General features: G+C 37.1%; 2 protein-coding genes across 2 annotated transcripts; both read left to right on the forward strand.

Annotated features, from left to right (window-relative positions):
• Positions 1-3,027: 3,027 nt before the first annotated feature.
• Positions 3,028-13,803, forward strand: LOC111194761 (E3 ubiquitin-protein ligase TRIM35). Its single transcript, XM_022679569.2, has 6 exons — positions 3,028-4,067; positions 5,662-5,757; positions 5,912-6,142; positions 7,366-7,388; positions 7,482-7,600; positions 8,695-13,803. The coding sequence occupies exons 1-6, from the start codon at positions 3,666-3,668 to the stop codon at positions 9,240-9,242; spliced, it is 1,419 nt and encodes a 472-aa protein (XP_022535290.2). The 5' UTR covers positions 3,028-3,665; the 3' UTR covers positions 9,243-13,803.
• Positions 13,804-14,270: 467 nt separating this feature from the next.
• LOC103043520 (E3 ubiquitin-protein ligase TRIM35-like) lies at positions 14,271-20,707 on the forward strand. The gene is made up of 6 exons (XM_022679407.2): positions 14,271-15,296; positions 16,660-16,755; positions 16,873-17,103; positions 17,198-17,220; positions 17,310-17,428; positions 19,002-20,707. The coding sequence occupies exons 1-6, from the start codon at positions 14,889-14,891 to the stop codon at positions 19,532-19,534; spliced, it is 1,410 nt and encodes a 469-aa protein (XP_022535128.1). The 5' UTR covers positions 14,271-14,888; the 3' UTR covers positions 19,535-20,707.

A 20,707-nucleotide genomic window follows, 5' to 3' on the forward strand; every position in this document is an offset into this window, starting at 1 on the left:
TCTTTAGATTTGTGTCAGCATAAAAAATAAGCTGGGTCGTGATTCTAAAGAAGTGCTTTACTTCCTACAACTACTTAAATTTCAATAGAATATCTACAAAAAAACAAAACAATAACAACATGTTCCAGAGAAGTTCTGCCTAAACAACTGCCACAGCAAATCTGGATTATCGTCCAAAAAAAAAAACATGTATCTTCACTTTTGTTTAGATTACTACATCACTTGCACACAGCAGCTGCCCTTCACAATGTATCACACAAAAGAAATGTTCCTAAAACACTTATAAATTTCTTTTTTACTTTGAGGAAATTTAAGATGGTTATTTTCCTTTCTCCTGTAAGATTACTGTATATTTAATCGTTTTAATTTGGACAGCGGCATTACAGTATATATTATGTGTAGACCTATCCTTTTTAATATTCTATGATGTGTATTCTATAATGTTTTCTCATAGATGTGTTCATGTGTAAATAAAAGGGATTTAGTTGTTCCCCCTCCTAATGTTGGGTTGGAGGGTGAATAAGGGTCTCTTACAGGAGAGAAGCCATGTTTGTTTGGGTGCCAGTCACACTCTTTCCTGTTGCATAATAATAATGATTACTGAACAAAACGTGGCCTGACTTTGTAACTTTGCTCTAATGATGCTACAATACACTCTGGGCTTTTATAGCAAGTACAAGTAGAAATCTAAGTGGAATATTTGTAGAGTTTACCCTAATAAACTGGCAGCCCTGTGTGTATTTAGCCTTCACCTCATCACAATTTTGTGCATCTTGTAGTGAAGATGGTAATACATCCATCAGTGATACAATAGTTATGGACACCTTAATGCCAGTTACAGATGAGAGGGATAGACGTAAATGCAGAATATAATTATATTTATTAAATAAACAAACTAACAAAGTAACAAACAAACAAACATGTTAAACCAAACTTACACTGAATACAAAACTTCAGAAGACTTAAACTTGAAAACAGGAACCTAACAAACAGCATGAGACAAGAAACAAACCTGTCAAGACTACGAACGGCAAACAAACCAACAAAAGACTAGACAAGGAAGACTTGAAACAAAGGGGCTTATATACACGAGGAGGGAGCATGAAACTGGAAACACCTGAGGATCAATCAAGAGGGGGCAGGGTTACAAATAACTGATGACAGGGTGGGGCTAGGGCGGAGACAGGACCAAAACACAACAGTAGCACATGGCTGGGAAACACATGACAGGTAAACAGAGGGCAGGAGCACAAGGGACCAAATGAGGGAGAAACACAAGACAGACATGGGCTAAGCTGTGACAATGCCTTGATCAAGGGCATAGTAGCATCTCAACTCCATTAGCATTTAATTTAGTATTTCTGCTGCTTACTGTGTCCAGGATGTCCATATCAATAACCCATTGGCCTACAATCAGTTGATAATTCACTATATGTCCAAAATATTTGTGGACATCTTCTCAAACAAATGCATTCAGCTACTTTAAGTTGCACCCATTGCTGAGACAACCTGCCTAGTCCCTGTACAGAAGTGTTTCCAATAGAATAGGTCTTTATGGAGCAGATAAACATTATCCAACTGGCACAATGCCTAATGCCAGGCATGAGCTTAAGGGGAATAAAGCCCCCATACTTTAAGCTGAGGAACATTACGTTCCCTTACTGTCATCACCTTGTAGGCAATTGTAAGAGCTTTGAGTTTAATAGGAGCAGCAACTGGTAGCCAGTAGAGTGGGATGACCTGTGCCTGCTTTGTCTGGTTGATGACCAGGCGTGCTGCTGCATTCTGGATCAGCCGAGGTGTTTTTTCAACACAGGCCACGAGGCCTGTTGGTATAGCATTGCAGTAGTCGAGGCTTGAGATTACCACTGCTTGTGCCAAGAGCTGGGTGGCCTGTTGCGTTAGAAATGGTCATTTTTTCTATTGTTATACAGTGCAAAGCGTCAGGATCGAGCAACTGAGGCCACATGGTTTGTAAAGGACAGTTGGTCGTCAACCATAACAACCAGGTTTGCACAACACAATTGCACAACATCAAAAACATTTCATATCATATTACAATAATTATTAATATTGCCTCCGCCATGATCTGCTTTCTCTCACTCACTGAACAAATCCCGTCCGGGAGGGGGGAAAACACTGCCCGCCCACACTAAAAACTGATTGGCTGTCTCACAGACTCTTTGCAGAGAACAGGCCAATCACATCCCTCTCTGTTTTCTCTCTCTCCTTCCCACACGCGATTAGAGAAAAAAAGTCTGTCGCCTGTGTGCGCGTTTGGGGCGCTCGTTCTGAGTTCCGGGAGATTATATGTGACTCGCGGGCATCAGGGAGCCACTACAGAAATGCGTGAGACTCCCGCAGCTTCAAGGAAACTTGGTTTGTCTGTGCAGGTATAACCAGAAGTTCAGTCTTGGAAAGGTGTAGCTGGAGGAGTTGATGCTCCTTCATCCATGCGAATACAGTTGCAAGAAAAAGTATTTGAACCCTTTGGGATTACTTGGGTTTCTGCATAAATTGGTCATTAAATGTGTTCTGATCTTCTTCTACGTCACAACAATAGACAAACACAGTCTGCTTAAACTAATACCACACAAAACAATATATATGTTTGCATGGTTTTATTAAACACAACAGGTTAACATTAACAGGGCAGGGTGGAAAAAGTATGTGAGCTTTTAGATTTAATAACTGGTTGGCATGCAATGCTTCTTAAGAACAGCAAACTCAAAACGATTCTGTGTTTCTTATAGGGCAGGGCAGCTTTAACCAACTCATCAAATCTCATCACATCCTGGCTTCAATTAGCCATAATCCAAGGGCTTCACATACTTTTCCCCCCTGCACTATGAATGTTAACATGTTGTGTTCAATAAAACCATGCAAACATATCATTTTTTTGTGTGGTATTAGTTGAAGCAGACTGTGTTTGTCTATTGTTGTGACCTAGATGAAGATCAGAACAAATGTAATGACCAATTTATGCAGAAAACTAAGTAATCCCAAAGGATTCACATACTTTTTCTTGCAGCTGTATGTCTTAGAGACACTGTAATATCCGTGCAGAGATCAAAGGGTTATCAGGCGAGTATGTCAGATAGAGCTGACTGGGTGTCATCGGCAAAGCAATGGTAGGAGATTCCATGTGAGCAAATAACCTGACCTAGAGATGTGGTGTATATGAAAGAAGAGACAAGAAAAGGGGTCCCATTACCGAGCCATGGGGAACCCCAGGAACAGTGTTCTTTGGTATAAGGATGCTTCATCCAATACAAAAAGAAGTGATTATTCACTTGCAGCTTAATATGTAGATCTCACCCTGTGTTGCATGGCATTGTATTAGTATTAATTCTATAATCAATACCAACACAGACACTCATCACTAGTGATTACTGGTGGTTTAAATGTTCTGGTTGTTCGGGGTATATTGTGTGCACTGGAAAAAAATGTGACCCAGTGTTTTCCTGAAGACACTCTATGCGCTAATACAGAGCTGTTGTGCCCTCTAGTGGATAACCATGCTCTTACCATTCTTCTCTGCATTCTTCACAGTTTTGAAGGAGAGACGTTGCGCAACAGGAGAACAAACAATCTGAACTTCCTTGTTATTAGTAAGTTTCGTTTCTGAGGAAGCAGAAGCTGCCGTTCAAGCTGGAGCAGAGATCATGGCAGGCAAATCGTTCTCTGATGAAGACTTTGCTTGTCCTGTATGCTATGAGATCTTCACTGAGCCTGTAGTTCTGCTGTGCTCTCACACCATTTGTAAAGCATGTCTGACTCATTCCTGGGAGGAGAAAGGCTTTCGAGAGTGTCCCATTTGTAGAAAAATCTCACTGATTGCAGATCCTCCTTGCAATCTTGCTCTGAAGAACCTCTGTGAAGCTTTCCTGAAAGAGCGAAGCCAGAGATCTTCACAGGGTCCTGAGATCCGCTGTAACCTCCACAACGAGCTGCTGAAGCTCTTCTGCCTGGTTGACCAACAGCCGATTTGTGTGGTGTGCCGGGACTCTAACAAGCATCAGACTCACAGCTGTCGCACAGCTGATGAAGCAGCAGTTGATCTCAAGGTAAGGCTACTGCAGAGTTTGGCCCACACTGAAACAGAATTCACCTCTATGAACTCCGTCAGACTCCTTTAGCACAGAGAATTTCTTTTAAACTGTTGGATTTACTGATGGGGACACATTACAAAGTATTAAACTAAACCAAATTAGGGTTGTGATGTTTTAAGTACAGGGTCAAAAGTCATTTCTAAAGCGGTTTCTCTGAGTAACCCCTGTGCACTAAGTGGTGCTGACTATATTGTGTGCTTATTTAACAAAAGAAACAGGCTGGAAAGTGTTTCTTGCAAGGGTTCCATAAAGGTTTGTTCAAAATGTGCTCAAAATAATAATCAAATTAGTCCAGACAAGGTCCACTGGGCTGCAGGCAGAGCTTAGATCAGGTCCAAAAATTCCACCCGAGCCTGTGCATGTTCTGTCCGGGAACCAGGCCTTCTTTTTTTAGTAAGTAGAGTCTTAAAACTGAGCTTTTAACTACAATTTCGTGTTGCTTGAATAAGTGAAATCTGTTCAGAGTGATGTTATTAAACAGTGCAACACGGAAGAGCATATTATTTAAGAAAATTGTTTAGGTGCATGTACTGTCTTGCATCACTTCCTGTGTGTTACATTTTTAACTCCCCCCCCCAGAAAACATTGATTTATTTTTTTTTTTTTTAAATGTAGAGATTTCCTCTGTTTAAACACAACTGCACAGTGAGGAAAAGCACAAAGGCATATACTAATTCTATTATATAATCATGGGTATGTTTTGGGCGTAACATGAAATAAACCAGTCAAAAAAATCAGTGTGTCACTGGCAATTCCTTTTAGGAGCCAGCTGCGCAGTGACTCTAGTGGTTCAGTATTTTATTGGAGCAGCTCTTCTGCGATTCTCAGCAGATGAAACTGAGCTGCTCGTTCACGCTGTGAAGGTGCACATGCAGGTCATTTCCAGGAACAGCAATGCTATTTAACTTTGAATTCTGTTTTTTTTTTTTGTTATATAAGTTGGGTTTGTGCACTCCTGCTTGTCCTTGTGTTTGTGCATAATGAATGTATGATGGTAGACTGTTGTCTATGTTTTTTTCAGTCAATGGTGCACTTGTGTTTTGCATTGCCAAGATAGCAATATGCCAGAAATTCACCTGAACTTACCTTACTTCCAGACGCCTCTTTTTGTAGGTATATTAGATATATTTGTAAGCATCAGGTGAAAGGCATGAATATAGGCTGTTCACGGGGTGTAAGGTAAGATAACAATGTAATGCTAGTCTTTTTTAGATTATAAAGCCATTCTTGATCATTGGTATTCAGGAATGGAGGGACTAGTCCAATTTTGGCTTTGTTGGCCAGTGTCAGGGTCTCGAATAAAATGTATATATTATACCCACAAAACTTTGCTGTTGCAGAAATGCCATGATCTTGTTGTCAAATGTGCTATGGTCTAGTTCTCCACAGCTAAATCTTCAGTTACCATCTACCAGATCTGCAAGAGTTGTTCTCATGATATAATTAAAGTTATTCATTTAATCTGTGTTTATTGTCGACACCCTCAGTCAGGCGCACTTGCATGTGACATATCAGTCTATCATCTCATGAAATTCCTTTGTATTTAAAGGAGGAGCTCAGGCGTAAACTGAAGCCTCTACTGGAGAAGTTAAAAGTATTTGAAGATTTTCTGCAAAAATGCACTGAAACAGCAGAACACACAAAGGTAAAGTACCTCCAGCTCCAGTGATTTCAGTCAGAGTTCACAGTGTCCATGATCACATGGATACTTTTAGCCAAACGTCGCCGGTCACAGTAATAATCATTACCATTAAAGAGTTCTGCAACTAAACCCTTCATATCTCCTAATGTGTAACAAGTTTCAGGCAGAGAAGACGGAGAAGCAGATTAAGGAGGACTTTTCAAAGCTTCATCAGTTTCTACAACAAGAAGAAGCAGCCAGGATAGCAGTGCTGAGGGCAGAAAATGAGCAGAAAGGCCAGATGTTAAAGAAAAAGATTGAGGAGATGAACAGAGAGATACTGTGCCTTACAGCAACCATTAGATCTGTTACTGAGCAGATCCAAGCAGACCACATCTCATTCCTACAGGTAAAACCTACTGAATCTTAATATTCTGTATCCTAAGAGTCAAAAATGACTCAAAGTACATTATATGAACAGCCTTTCTAATGAATGCATTTAATCAGCTACATAACATTGAACTCAATGCTGACACAGATGTACATGCAAAGTAATGACAATAAAATATGATGCTCTGGGGTAGATAAACATAAACCTGTCGTAGAGGATAAAATAATATATGTGTATGTATGCAGTGTATTATTCTTGACATTACTTTAAAAATGTATTTGTTTTTGTATTATCCCTAAGAATATTGTTATCTCAAAAATAATAATATATTTACGATATGTCAGGGTATTTTTGTGATAATTATTTTATTGAGGATATAACCAAAAAATATTTCTTTTAATTCATGTAAATAATAGAATACTGCACAAAAAAAGAAATATAAAGTTTCATTTTGTATAAATATAAAAGCATCATATATTAAGTAGAAACAAAACATAAACATATAAATGTTTTTCCATTTTTGTAACTTACCAAGACCTTGATTTTGTATAATATAAACATAGTGTAACAAAATAAAATGATAAATAACAAAAATAAAGTAACAACAAAATTCTATCACAAAACTAAAGTGCAGCATGTTTAGTGCATGCAAACTGCAAACAAACAATACAATACAAAATAGACTTTTATGAATATTGCAATATCATTTTGGCGATATTATTGTGTAAAATATTGCACAAACCTAACCTGTTGCCACAATACAATACCAGGCATGGGCTGTAAAAAGGGGAAAAAAGCCCCCAAGCATGGAGCTGTGGAGCAGTGTAGCACTGTTCTCTGGAATGATGATGCTCCATCCAGTACTTTTGGGATGTGTTGAGTGGGGAGTTGTGGGTGATGAGGTGGGATGTTGTGGTAATTCAACATCCTGGCTTTGCTAATGCTCTCGTCACTGATTGCAATCAGATCCTCACAGCAATGCTCCAAGATCTAGGAGAAACCTTCTCTGGACAGTAAAGGCAGTTCCAACTTAATTAAGATAACACAGCTGGACAAACTGTCATTGATATCTCTGAAATATGAACAACGATGATGTTTCACTTCCTCTAATTAAGGGAAAATCATAGTGACAGGTCATTTTTGAAGACATATGATGACATAATACTGCATGCTTGGAATATTAAAAGTATTTAATGCATATTATGAGTAATATGTAATTGTGTATTCCTGTATTTTCTCAGAGGTACAAAGCCACTCTGAAAAGGTAAGCAGCTGCTCCCTTTCTATTTTAATTTTCTTCTGGTTTGATGCACCCAAATCGATAGCAGCATTCCTAAATGTTTTTTTTTTTTTCCAGAACGCAGTGTAACCTGAAGGATCCTGAGACCCTCTCTGGAGCTCTGATTGATGTGGCAAAGCACCTGGGCAACCTGAAGTTCAGAGTGTGGGAGAAGATGAAGGATATGGTTAAATACAGTAAGTGTATTGAGAGTGTTTGACTTTGTGCTGGTGTAGATACCTGTACTAAGCACAATTTGCACACTTAATTTATTTAAAGACACAAAGCCATACTGCACTGTTCTTTTAATATCACTTATATGGCAACAACTAAATTGTTGACCCTGTCATTGTTTTATTCAAATTCCCCAATTTTGTTTTTTTTTTTGTCAGAATACATAAATGATTATCAATCAAGCCTACTAGTACCTGGCCACAAGGGTGTGCCCAATTAGCACAGATCAGTGATTCACAAACTGTAGTGAATGTACTTATGCTGGTTTGTGAAGTATCCAAAGGTGGTACCTGAAAAAAATTGCTCTATGCACAAATATATTAAGGTTTGAATTATTAACATAATTTCATAGGTTCTACAGTAGAACTCAAGACATGCTAAACCAGCAGATGAACCCTTTAAAATGCCTTGTCCTATGAACAGGCTACAGGTGTAGGTGATACAAAACCCCTTTATTCTGCAGTAAAATAAGTTCTTTACATTCTAAAAAAAAATTGAGGGCTTTGAAATCTCCTACAGGACACTTGGAGAAGCTGCTTGTTCACTCTCTACTCCACTTAATAATTCCAGATCAGTAACAGGAATCAACTCAAATTCTGCATGTTTGAAAAAAATAGACGTAAAAACTAGACGGAACTAAACATAATAAAACTAATGGTATGGAGGACATGAACTGTTTTATTTGTATCCAGGAAAATACTGACACATGTGCACAGAGCTTGTATAACCTGGGTATTGAACCAGGAACACTGTCATTGATGGTACAGGCTCTTAAAGCTACGTACAGAATATATAAAAAATAGAGAAAAATAAAATAAATACTGACTGATTTTTTTTTGTGACATAGTCAATGTCACAAGATGCTTAATGTAGTAAAATTCCTTGGTTGAACACACACACACAAATTCATACACATGCATGTACTGTACATCCGTACTCAAGAATTGGCCCTTTGACCTCATATAGTCAACTGACCTGCTCACAGATATTTTTTTAAATACTACTTAATAAAACATGTCTCACACTTACATGTGTTTCAATGTCTCAATATCTGTAGATCCTGTGACTATGGACCCCAACACAGCACACTCCAGTCTCTACGTGTCTCATGATTTGAGCAGCATGCGTCTGAATTCTGTCCAACAGGCCTGTCCTGCCAACCCAGAGAGATTCAGCTTCTACCAGGTCCTGCTGAGCTCTGAGGTCTTTGGGCCAGGGTGTCATTACTGGGATGTAGAGGTGGGAAAGTGTGAAGAGTGGGCTTTAGGAGTGTGTACAGAGTCTGCCCACAGAGGAGAGAGGTTCCTGGAGAGCGGTGTGTGGCGTGTTTGGTATTGCTCTGGAGTGTACCGGGCTGACTCGCCTGAAAAGCGCTACGTCACCCTTAGAGTGAAGCAGAGGATCCAGAGGGTCAGAGTGCTTCTGGACTGGAGTGGAGGACAGCTCTTATTCATCGACCCTTTGACTAACAAACAACTACACAGCTTCACGCACAGCTTCACTGAGAGAGTCTACGCCACCTTTGCAAATGGTAGTTCCAGCCATTTTTTGAGAATCCTGCCATTGAGGGCTTGTTTAATCCTGAAGGACAGCAGTACAGTGTAAAGCTAAAGATAAACTTGAGTTTGGCTTTGTGTGCAGGTAGACAACTGGCTGCTTTGTGAGAATAACTGCTCACTTTATAGTGCACGAGTGGAGAATTGCCGCAACAGCAAAGACAGATTAGAAAGATGCGAGTAGGCATTTTTCTGCTTTTGTTTATTGTTAATTTCTGAGGATTCGCACAATATCTCTAGCCTAAATATATCTGAAACAAATTAGGGGTAAATGGTTATGAATAGGGCTGAGTATTGACAAGAACTTGTCATTGATCCAAAGTTTTTTTTATTATTATTATATACAGCCCTGGAAAAAATTAAGAGACCACTTCAGTTCCTGAATCAGTTTATATGATTTTGACATTTTTAGTTCAGAAATCTATATTTGGTGAAATAACCCTGGTTTTAAATCACAGATTTCATGCATCGTGGCATGTTCTCCTCCACCAGTCTTACACACTGCTTTTGGATAACTTTATGCCACTCCTGGTGCAAGAATTCAAGCAGTTCAGTTTGGTTTGATGGCTTGTGATCATCCATCTTCCTATTAATTATATTCCAGAGGTTTTCAATTTGGTAAAATCAAATTGATTTAATTGGTCTCATTTTTTTCCAGAGCTGTATGGCAGACAGTACACTACATTTTTTTTAAATCAAATTTTCTGATAACTTTCATAATATAACCAACACAGTACCATTTGCATAAAATCTGAGAAAAAAAGATTCAACTTTTATCCAATCAGAGGAGTGTGATCTTTTAAAGAGACAAAGCATAAAATTGACCAATGTCTGCCTTAATTTTTTTTTCACGTAAACTCAAGAAATCTGGTGTGAAAGGGACTTGGGATGTAGTGAAACATGATAATGAGTATAAACTTTTGTCGAATTCCCACCTCTGTTCACCCTCAGCATTTCAAAATACAGTGCTTTTAACTGATGCTCCCAACAGTCTTACAATGAGTATAGTGTTGCTATTTGTACACCAATAACAAGCTCAAATTAGCTCTACACTTCATTGGTAGAATTCTGAGGGGCCTCACACTTAAAACAAGGCACTGAGAACTTCTCAAATGCACCAGTATTTTTTACACACAGTACCTTGAGGTAGTTCTCAGGGCAACTCCATTTTAAAATTAAGTCACGATAAGTCGACCCATGAGCACAAACAAAACTACAGCTGATAAGTCACGTTTATGCCATTTGTTGTATGGTGATCTTCATTCTCATCTTGACAGTCACCAGATAGTTTCAGCAATAGCATTACTGTATGTATAAACAGTGTTTTTGATAAACCACCTGTGTACTTTCTAAGTTCTCCGTGCCTTATTTTAAATGTCAGGGCCCTTGGAATTCTACCAGTGAACTGTGGAGAGACTTTTTTGTAGCTCTTGTTGTTGTAAATGGGAATAAGTTTTGTTGTTTCCATGTAAAAGGTCAGAACGCCCACTCTGACTTCCTCCGAATAGTGCTGTAATATTACATGAAACAACAATGTAATACATGACAGCACAGATAAGGATAAATGCTATTGTTGTTTTTAAGTTCTTTGGAAAATGTGATGCCTCGCTTCCATGAATTATTGCATCAAATGTCAAAAGGGCATCAAACCTGTAGATCCAGTTACTGAATCAATTTGTTTAAATCCAGCACCACCAACAGCAGCAGCACACTTGATGTATCTTACTATATATAGTTATAATGAACAAAACCTGGTTTTGGAAGTTACTACACATAAGACTGAGCACACTTAAATAGTGGTTGTTAATCAGTATATATATATATATATATATATATATATATATATATATATATATATATATATATATATATATATATATATATATATATATATATATATATGGTTAAAAAATCAGTACAACTTAAAAATAAGGCTCCTTTATAAAGGGTTTATAAATATTTTATAAAGGAGTTTGTAATGCGTATAAATTAAGTTGTAAATTCTTTAAAAACATTATTAAACACTTGATAAACACATAGATAGAAGAACAACAGTGACAATTACTTTTTTAACATATCTATAAATATATAAAATATATTTAGTCACTTAATATGTTATTTTAGTTAAATGAATAAAGTTTTTAACAGAAATGTTAATGATAGCTGATGGAAAAGAAAAAGTAAGATAAGCATCTAGTAAGATGTGAGGTTTAACAGTATAAATGAATGTGGAATCACTATTTGGTTCACAACAGTCCACTGTTGCCCTTTCTATTTATGTGTTATAACTGATTATTAATGGTTTATAACCTTATTATTAGCATTAAGACACTTTTACAAACTATTTATAAACCATTTATAAAGGAGGCTTATTTTAAAGTGTTACCAAAAAATCTTAAAAACATGAAGGAAGGTTAATTGTGTTTATTCTAACATTACTGTCCAGTCTGAAGATTAAATTTCTCACACTGGTGTACCATGTGCTTTTGTGTTATGATTTATGTTGTGTTATGATTTATGTATGGATGTTCTTATTTTAATCTAATTTGCTGTTATTTTTATCCTTCTGAATCTGGTAAGCTGGAAGCTGGTAAAACTAGTTAAACTGGTTGGCTTGTTTTGCTCTTGACCTACATAGGATATATTTTCATTTAAGTTTGATGGCTGGTGATGATGAGCCCAACCAAGTATGACCAGATCATCCAAACTAATTAACCACTTTGGCCAGATTTGTTACATTTGCTTTTACTACTTTTACTTACCACTACAACTTATTTTTAAGACTTATTTTACTGCAGTTAGCTCTTTTTTACCCAACAAAAAAACAGAACAAAATAGCCAGGACAGTTAAATCTAGTTAAGCTGGTGAACTTGGTTGGTCAGCTTTGCTCCTGACCTGCATCAAACAGGTTTTTATATTAATTTTGGTGAGTTTATTGACCAGCCTTAATAAAACTGTCAACCAATAAAACCAAGCTGGTCTTAAGCTGGATTTAGCAGGGTATCACTCCAGATGATGTGTTCTGTGTCTGGCATACAGTCTGTATACTATATTTACACACACAGTTTATAGCAAATGAAATAATAAAAATTGGGTTACGGATGGATTCTAAATTGGGAGTTATATGTAGGAGGTTCTGTATGAATATGGAAGCACTGATTAGTTAATGAAGCTCATTTGCATGTTGCCAAACTGTTATTATGTTTGTTTTAAATATTTAAATATTTTTCTGCAATATCACATTTAAAGTTCTTGAGAATTTTCCATAATTTAGCCAGGTATAAATCATCACTATAGATTAATATTAATTGTGTTTGTTCTAATATTACTTTCCAGACCAAATTTTATATAATCTTAAACAGTACAGTAGCTGACAATGTGTTATTTTAGCCTACTGAATTTTTTTTTTTAGCAGCCAAAGCTAAATTTTCCAGTGTTAAATCAACATTGATAATGTTAAATAAACCACTTTTAGTATTAATCTTACATTAAAGACAAGCTTAGACCATCTAAAATCCGACTACCAACAAAAAGTTGGTACCAACGTAACTAAAACATTATTTCTATAACATTAGAGGCTAAACTTCCTGGAATTTAGCAATGTTCTTATGTGTTTTCTTTTAGCTGGGCTGAATAAAGCAGTCAACGAATATGACTTAACAGGTTTACCATCTTTAGCAGCTTGACTGAACCAGTCAACCACTATGACCAGCCTGACAATCTGCTTGGTCAAGCTCGTCGTGCAGATAGACCAAGTAGTTTATTAAAACTATGCATAACTAGCTTGGTTTCAACCATTTTCAGCATCAAAGACCATCTTAGACCATCCAAAAATCCGACTACCAGCTAAAAATTGGTCTTGATTCTTAAATATGTTTAAATACAGTATAATATTACTACTGTACATTATATTTACCATATTTGGCATTGGAACTGCTTATTACACAATCCTTAAGTTTCTGAATGAGTTCCTGTATGAAAATGGAAGCACAGCTCACATAATAAACCCCATTGTCATGGAACTTGTAAAAACCTAGTCTAACTGGTCTGATGTTTCTTTTTAAAAATGTACTTGGTGATGCTCATTTTTGCTCTAAATCTGTATAGGGCATGATAGGGCATGTTTTTCATGTTAGCTAGACTTTTTAGTGTAGTTTTACAGCATGACCAGGTCATGAGGTCTTCCAGGTAGCAATTTTTGGTTAGTAGAACGTTTTCTAAAGATTACATTTAATATACTTTTTTCAATCTGTCAAGCATCCTAGATGATCTTTTTAAAAATACTAAAAATAGAGCATTTTTATGTAACATTTTAAACATCATGGTAATGTCGCTGCAACGTCACTTGTGTCAATGTTTTATTTATTTATTTTTTTCTGAATGATTATTTTTTTTAAGGTTTCCCTAATGTTAGTATTCATCTAGCTGGGATCGTTATGTGAGAAATGTTCTAATAATGTTGTGATGCAAACCATTACGTCACATGTTTTCAGAACGTAACTAAAACATTATTTCTATAACATTAGATGCTGAACCTTTTCAAAACATTGCTAAATGTTTTTATAGTGTTTTTCTTTTAGCTGGGCTAAATAAAACAGATGTAAATAAAGCAGATGATGTTTCTTTTTAAAAACACCAATATTGTTCATTTAACACTGGAAAATTTACTTGGTGGTTGCTCATTTTTGCTCTAAATCTGTATAGGACTTTTTAGTATAGTTTGCCAGCATGACCAATCTTCCAGGTAGCAATTTTTGGTTAGTAGGACATTTGCTAAAGGTTTATTTAACATGCTTAGAACTTTCAATTTGTCAAGCTTCCTGGATGTTCTTAGAGCATATTTAAACATCATTGTAATGTCTTTGCAACATCACTTGTGTCAATGTTTTAATTTTGGGAATGTTATTTGTAAGATGTCCATAAGGTTACTATTTATCTAGCTGGGAATTTTATGTGAGATACATTCTAAATGTTCCTGGACTTCCTGGAACAAAGAGGTTTACCATCTTTAGCAGCTTGACTGAACTAGATAATCACTATGACCAGCCTGACAATCAGCTTGGTCAAGCTGGTCATGCAGATATATCAACTAGTACATTAAAATTAAGCTTAACTAACTTGATTTTAACCATTTTCAGCATCAAAGACCATCTTAGACCATCCAAAACTTGATCTTGAACTGATTTTTTTTCCTCATGTTCAAATACAGTATAATATTACTACTGTATATTATATTTACCATATTTGGCATTGGAACTGCTTATTACATTATCCTTAGATTTCCGAATGAGTTCCTGTATGAATACGGAAGCACAGCTCAGTTAATTAACCCCATTGTCATGGGACTTGTAAAAACCTGGTTTAACTGGTCGGATGTTTCTTTTTAAAGATGTAATGTAGTAATTATATTTCATTAAGGGCTGGTTCGTCACATTTCTGTGCAGTTGCATATTCTCCACAAGTCAGTTAAGGAAGCAGAGGAAGTCTTTATCTGTAATCTGATCTGAATCTGCTGGTTCTGGAGAAGGCTCCTGGCATTCACCATATCGGGAAGAATGCTTCTCGAGAACCGCTTTATGCAAACTGATGGAAAGCCATGCCCCCTTCAGTACCTTTACTTTAAAAACCTGCCCTGAGCTTCAGAGAGGAAAAGAGAGGATTAGCGCTGTGTAAGGAGAAGACTGAACTTCAGCAATGGCCTTGTGTACTTCTCTCTTCGAGGAGAATCTGTGCTGTCCTGTGTGTCGGGATGTGTTCAGGGATCCGGTGCTGCTCCTGTGTTCACACAGCTTCTGCAGAGCCTGTCTGGAGCAGTATTGGACACACACTGAACGACAGATCTGTCCACTCTGTAGAACCAGCTGCTCCATGGAAAATCCTCTATGTAATCTGGCCCTGAAGAACCTGTGCGAGGCCATCATGCTGGAGAGATGCAAGGGGGCTTCAGGAGGCTCTGCTGAAGTACTCTGTGGACAGCACAAGAAGAAACTCCTGCACTTCTGCCTGGACGACAAACAGCCAGTGTGTGAGGAGTGTCTGACGTCTGACTCGCACACCAACTGCTGCCTAAAACTACTGGATGAAGCAGCAGTTGATCTAAAGGTAGATAACATAGGTAGTAACATAACATTCTGGTTGAGGTTTGGATTTCGTGTTGGGTTTGGTGTAAAATGCTCTCTTCTGGATTAATTTATTTAGACCGACTTGTTCACAGTGGGAAACAAATGGAACAAACATTTAAAGCCCCTAAATGCTCCATCAGAGCAATTTTTTTTAAATTAATAAGCCATTAGTGATTGTATATGTATAACTAAAATACAATTATACTGGAGAGTGACATGTAGGGTACTCAAACAAAAATAGTGAGATTAATCTAAATCTAAAATCTTGTGTAAAATGGAAATTGTTGTCCAATTATGTCCTTACTTGCAGGGTTGCAGGGTTGTGTCTTTAATTTCCATTCTTCTAAGGTGCCCCTGTTGGGCATTTGCCCTTAACCTTCTCTACTCCAAAGGTACAGACCCAGTAGCTAAAGTGCTGGGCTGTTGACCATTGGTTGGTATGGTCAATTTACTACAGCAGAGTACAGATTGTGGGTTCGAGACCCATGTCTGTCGAGACCCAAAGTGCATGGAAAAAAGTTGCAGGGTCATGGGTTCAAAACCCACTTTTTCTAACTTGATACTATTGAGAATTTGCCCTTAATCATCTCTACTCAGGGGCCCTGAGAGGTCCAGCAGGCTAAGAGCTGCCACTATGATCAGGAGATTGCGATTCGAATCCGGTTCATGTAGCTTTCCATCTGGTACTCTCCAAAGGGTGATGAGCACAGCACAAGGCGTCCGTGAGCTGATGTATCGGAACAGAGTCGCTGCGCTCTCCTCCAAATGTATCGGAGGAGGCATGTGCTAGTCTTTACCCCCCTGGTGTGTTGGGGCATCACTTGTAAAAGGGGTTGGGTAATTGGCCATGTAATTTGGGGAGAAAATGAGAAAAAATCTCTACTCAATGGGTACAGGCCCAGTGGATAAAGAGCTGGGCTGTTGGTCACAGGGTTTTGGGGTCTACATCTATATCTGCTAACTTTCTACTGCGTGTTTGGCCTGATTGGGGATTAGAGTGCTGGGTTATTGATCGCAAGTATTGTGGGATTTATATCCATGTCTGCTAAACACTGGCACTGTTGAGCCTGTCCTTTAGCTCCCTCTACTACATTCATGCTGGAATGATGATTAAAATGCTGGATTATTGAACATGAGGTTGTGGGTTCAATACCCATGTCTGGTAAAAAACTGCCACTATTAAACCCTTGCTTTTTAGCCATCTCTGCTTCAGGGATGGTGTAGCATGGATGGCTCTAGCTTTGCAAAACTTGGATATTTGTTATATTTACAGAAAGAAGCTTGCTTAACCATGTTCTGAGATACAGTATGCAGATATGCTTGTTTTTTCCTCTAATTGTCAGTTGGACCTGGAAAGAAAACTGCAGCCGCTGAAGGAGAAACTGGATCAATTTAGAAATATCAAACGCACCTGTGTCCAAACAGAGCAGCATATTAAGGTAACATCTAGTTCTGGGATGATATCAGTTCAGTTCAGAATAAATGTGATTGATGATGTTATATAACTGTGCCTTAGACCTCTGCATAACCACATTTGCTAATATCACTTAACACAGAGACAGACCCAACAAACCGAGGCTCTGATTACGAAGGAGTTTGAGAAGCTTCACCAGTTCCTTTGGGAGGAAGAGGCAGTCACAAGGGCAGCACTGAGGGAGGAAGAGGAGCAGAAGAGTCAAGCAGTGAAGAAGAACATTAGACAAATTAACAGAGACATTTTAACCCTTTCAGACAAGGTCACAGGCCTGGAGGAAGGAATACAAGCCAGCCATATCTCATTTTTGCAGGTGACTAACATACACAGGATATCTAACAAATTCTCATTATAAATTCATTATATTATAAACACAAATCTGAAATTGTTATGTGTTGTTGTTTCAGAACTACAAAGCCACTGTGAAAATGTAAGTGATTCACCTTATTTACAGTATAGTATTTCTGTCTGTCTTCTGCTTAAAGCTACAGTAACAGTGATTTATAAATGTTCTTGCAGAACCGAGTGTAATGTGAAGGATCCACCGATTCTCTGTGGAGCGCTGATCGATGTAGCAAAGCATCTGGGCAACCTGAAGTTCAGAGTGTGGAAGAAGATGCAGAGCATCATTCAATATAGTGAGTCCAAATCCCATTTGCAGTGTAAAAAATTGTATAATATATGTATAAAAAGAACAACTGCCACATTCTATATATATATACACACTGGTATGCCAAAAGTCATAAGATAACAATATGTAAATTCATCACAAAGTGTTACCTGATTGGGTGGCAGCTTGGGAGCACACACACCTGTATAAGTTGTTGTGAGGTGCTATCCTGTAAGTGAGGTTGTACACTGGCCAGCGTGCCTATGGCTACGCAATATAAATGATCAGAAAATACTGTCACATCTGGTTAGAATTATCAGTGTGAACAGACAAGAAACTTGCATCCACATTCAATGCAACAATCCCTACATGCATTTCCTGCAGGGTAGTTCAGCATTTTTTTTAGCTTCTGTGGGATTGGCAAAAGTCATGGGACTTGAATCAATGTAAAAATATATATATATATATTTTGGGGCATTATGCATACATAATTCAAATAATAATTATAATTAGGGCTATATTAATTTATTTTTATTATATTATTATTATAATTATTAGTAGTAGTTGTAGTAGTGTCACCAGTGCCGTTTGGAACATTTGGGTGACATAAGGGACATCTTACTTGTGGACCATCATACTTAGGGGTCATAATAATTTTATTCAGGCATAAAAGAGAATATTTATTTCATTTTGATCAGGAACAAAAATAGGTAAAATTATAAAACAACAGAAACACATCAATACAATACTCAGAAAACACTTAAAATAAATAAATAAATAAATAAATAAATAAATGATCGTACTTATCAATTAGAAATTAAAAAATGTCATAGATGCAGGTACAAATGAATTCCCATACCTATTTAACCTACACCATATACAACAATACCAAAAAAATATATATTTTCTAGATTTATAAAACAAATTAGACAGGGATGCTCACATGCTAATGAGAACCCCTGCCATATCAGTGGTGCATACAACTTCTTACACCACTAAAAGCAAAAATATATATAAATGCACTATTACAATATACAGCTCTGGAAAAAAAAAACAATTCAGTTTCTGAATCATTTTCTCTGATCTTGCTATTTATAGGTATATATTTAAGTAAAATTACCATTGTTTTATTTATAAAGACAAAATTCAGACAACATTTCTCCTAAATTACAAATAAAAATATTGTCATTTAGATCATTTATTTGCAGAATAAATAAAACATGAGAAATGGATGAAATAATGCAAAGAAAATAAGTTAATAAGTTCACAAGTTTTAAGAGTTCAGAAATCAATATTTGCTGGAATAATTCTGGTTTTTAATTACAGTTTTCATGCATCTTAGCATGCTCTCCTCCACCAGTCTTACACACTGCTTTTGGATAACTTTATGCCTTTACTTATGGTGCAAAAATTAAGCTTTTTTTGATTGTTTATGATTATCAATCTTTATCTTGATTATATATATATTTTTTTATTTGATAAAATCAAAGAATTCATGATTTCTAAGTGGTCTCTTATTTTTTTCCCAGAGCTGTATGTATATAATAACGTTCTGTTTATTCATGTTTTTTAATTTTCTCTCCATTTTTCTTTGACTGAAGCTCCTGTCATCCTCAACCCCAACACCGCTCACCCCTGTCTACAATTATCTGACGATCTGACTGCAATGACTCTGTGTAATCGTGACACAGAGCTTCCAGTTAATCTGGAGAGATTTGATGACTACGTTAGTGTGCTGGGCTCCGAGGCCTTCGACTCAGGAACACACTGCTGGGATGTGGAGGTTGGAGAGAGCTCAGTCTGGGCTGTGGGAGTGATCTCAGAGTCTGCGTTTAAGAACAGAGAGAACCTGTCCGAGCACGGGCTGTGGCATGTGGGTTACTATAAGGGTGAGTACGGAAAGGGCCTGTCAGAGATGCTCACGCCTTTCAGACTGAAGCAGAAGCTGCGGAAGATCAGGGTGCAGCTGGACTGGGACAGAGGACACGTGTCGTTCTTTGATCCTGATGATAACACGCATGTGCACACCTTTACACACACTTTCACTGAGCCAGTCTATCCATACCTGTATAATGCCTGTCCTGCTGAAGCGCTGAGAATATTACCAGTGCACACCTCCGTTACTGAGCAATAGTGTGGGATGGCTGTTGGGGTAACATTTTATTTTAAGGAACACAAATTAGGTGCTTATTAATTTCTTATTATTTACTTAATAAATCCTTAATAAGACATTTGTAAATGATTTATTCACTTCTTATTAGGCAATTACAGGGTCTAATACATAGTCTTTGATTGATTAAATATTTATTCAGTTATTGTTAGTGTTAGTCTATTTAGTGATGAACAGAACCTCACTTTAGAATATGGTTCACATCTTGGTCTATTAGTGACTTAATAACCACTTAATAACTCAATAAACTCCAGCACAGCCAGAACCTTACCATAGAAACTCACATAGATCAAACTGCTGCCAATTATACACTAATAACATGTAGAATTAGCTAATAGTTAATGCTTAATAATCTGCTTAACAGGGTGCTAACATAACTGTATATTGTGCACTATAAGAACTAATACAGCCATTATTAATCATTCCCACATAACATACCCCTAATTAAGCACCACTAACACTTGCACAGAATAAAGCCTAACAAGTAGTGAATAAAAAGTTTACAAATGTCTAATTAAGGCTTTATTAAGCAAATAATAAGACATGAATAAGCGCCTAATTTGTGTTCCTTAAAATAAAGTGTTACCTCTGTTGGCTTATCTGTAACTGTATGTGTGTAGCACCTTTATGAGCCAATGGTTGAACCATGTATGTAGGTGTGTACCATGTATGCTAATTTATGTCAGAGTTTTGTTTATTATTATTTTTTGCTAAATTTGATCCACAATAATTCATGTCCAATCATTGCCCTTCTCCTATCATGTGATGCTACCAGTGCTGGCAGGGTGAAAGCTAGCGTGTGTTTCCCCATAGCTACAAGACAAGAAGTCACACATTTCTATTAGAACTGTTGCTAATGCAGAACCACAAGACAGATAAACATGCTTGGAGGTGAACACCAATTTACAGTTTTGTACAGTTTTGATTAAAAAGTATAGATTTGGATTTTTTTGATGTTGTGTGCATGTGAATGCATTAACCAATTAACTCACATTAAATGCTAAATCCATGTCTACCAGCAAATGTGGCATTTATCTAAAAAAAACAGAATCATCACAGATTTATGAATTGTTTGTTGGTATACTACAGTATATGCCCATTTATTGTTTTGTTGCATTAAAAAGGAGTTTATCTAAA

This window comes from Astyanax mexicanus, chromosome 9 (genome assembly GCF_023375975.1).
Source record: "Astyanax mexicanus isolate ESR-SI-001 chromosome 9, AstMex3_surface, whole genome shotgun sequence".
Lineage (NCBI taxonomy): Eukaryota > Metazoa > Chordata > Actinopteri > Characiformes > Acestrorhamphidae > Astyanax > Astyanax mexicanus.